This window comes from Penaeus japonicus, unplaced genomic scaffold (assembly GCF_977035675.1).
Source record: "Penaeus japonicus unplaced genomic scaffold, GWHDUDI00000001_assembly GWHDUDI00000018, whole genome shotgun sequence".
Classification (NCBI taxonomy): domain Eukaryota; kingdom Metazoa; phylum Arthropoda; class Malacostraca; order Decapoda; family Penaeidae; genus Penaeus; species Penaeus japonicus.
The window spans coordinates 28,147,830-28,148,975 of record NW_028234420.1 but is presented as its reverse complement, the minus strand read 5'-3'; the positions used below and the strand labels follow the sequence as shown (position 1 = coordinate 28,148,975).

Genomic DNA, 1,146 nt, shown 5'->3' with positions numbered 1-1,146 from the left:
AGAGACAAAATTCAGTGATATTACTACAAAAACTAATGTGTGTATAAGATTTTGATGATTTTTTTTTTTTTGTGTGTTGTACATTCATGGCTTTCACATAAAAGATTCCTATTTACTGACATACTCTTTTATGATTAGAATAAATCTAATGTTCATTCACATTGCAAATGTCCAGCTTCCACGTGTACATAAGCATTCCATAGGGTAGCCTGCTTTGACAGGTAAAATCCTATTGATTTATTCTCTTTTGCAGTGTTCATTTTTTGTTATGTATGATAAATAATAAGTAATCAGTATATGAAATTCAGTAATTCAACATTAATCTTTATTTCTAGCCTTGGTAAAGAATTATATGGATCAAATTTAGATAAAGCTTTCCACTGCTGAAAAAAATATGTATTTTCAGGTTTCTTTTTTTATATTCATCAGATAATCATCAGACATATTATATTCAAGATATTGTAGAAATGCCTGAAAAGATAATAACACATACAGAAGATATTACCATAGAATATTATGATGTATTCATTAATAATTTGTTCCACTGGTTATTTCTATACTTATCATCCATGATTAAGGTAATTTATCAATTTATTGCAGATTGTAAAAGTTGCATATTAAAGTAACAGTACGTAAATAGAACAGATAGAAATACACCAAAAGATTGAGAAGATATATATGTCCTAAGATAACAATATATGCAGAGTTCAGCAGTCTAGGAAGTATTTTACTGTTATTGAGCTGATAACTGTGGATTTAAGAAAACATGATTAAAAAGTACTTTGATGGTAAAGATTAGATAAGATAACCTGTATATACTCACTTCTTTCAATAACAATATAGGACCCTACATTTACTTAAACACTACAAGACATTACTTTATCCTACAAAGATATATTCCCGACACTTGTATGTTCAATATATTTTGATTTTTTTTTTTTCTTTCTAATTATAGTCCTTATTCCAATTTTCTTCTTTACAGACATAATTAAGACAACAACATGTGCCAGAGGAAGAAAAAACAATCTCCCTTGATTCTGCCCTTCCATCGGGCTCCAAAATTCTTGCGCTTTAATCCCTACATCAAGAAGGGATACCGCGCAAACCTCTCCACATTTGAATGCTTCCACAGGTAATTTTTTTTTT

At 29.1% G+C, this 1,146-nt stretch overlaps 1 protein-coding gene across 1 annotated transcript in view; it reads left to right on the top strand.

Annotated features, from left to right (window-relative positions):
• Window positions 1–905: 905 nt before the first annotated feature.
• Window positions 906–1,146, top strand: part of LOC122255834 (progestin and adipoQ receptor family member 3) — a 12,850-nt gene continuing 12,609 nt past the window's right edge. The window contains exon 1 of the mRNA XM_086546843.1: window positions 906–1,132. Within this exon, the coding sequence (XP_086402969.1) occupies window positions 1,002–1,132 (131 nt within the window). The 5' untranslated portion in view covers window positions 906–1,001. The remainder of the gene's footprint in view (window positions 1,133–1,146) is intronic.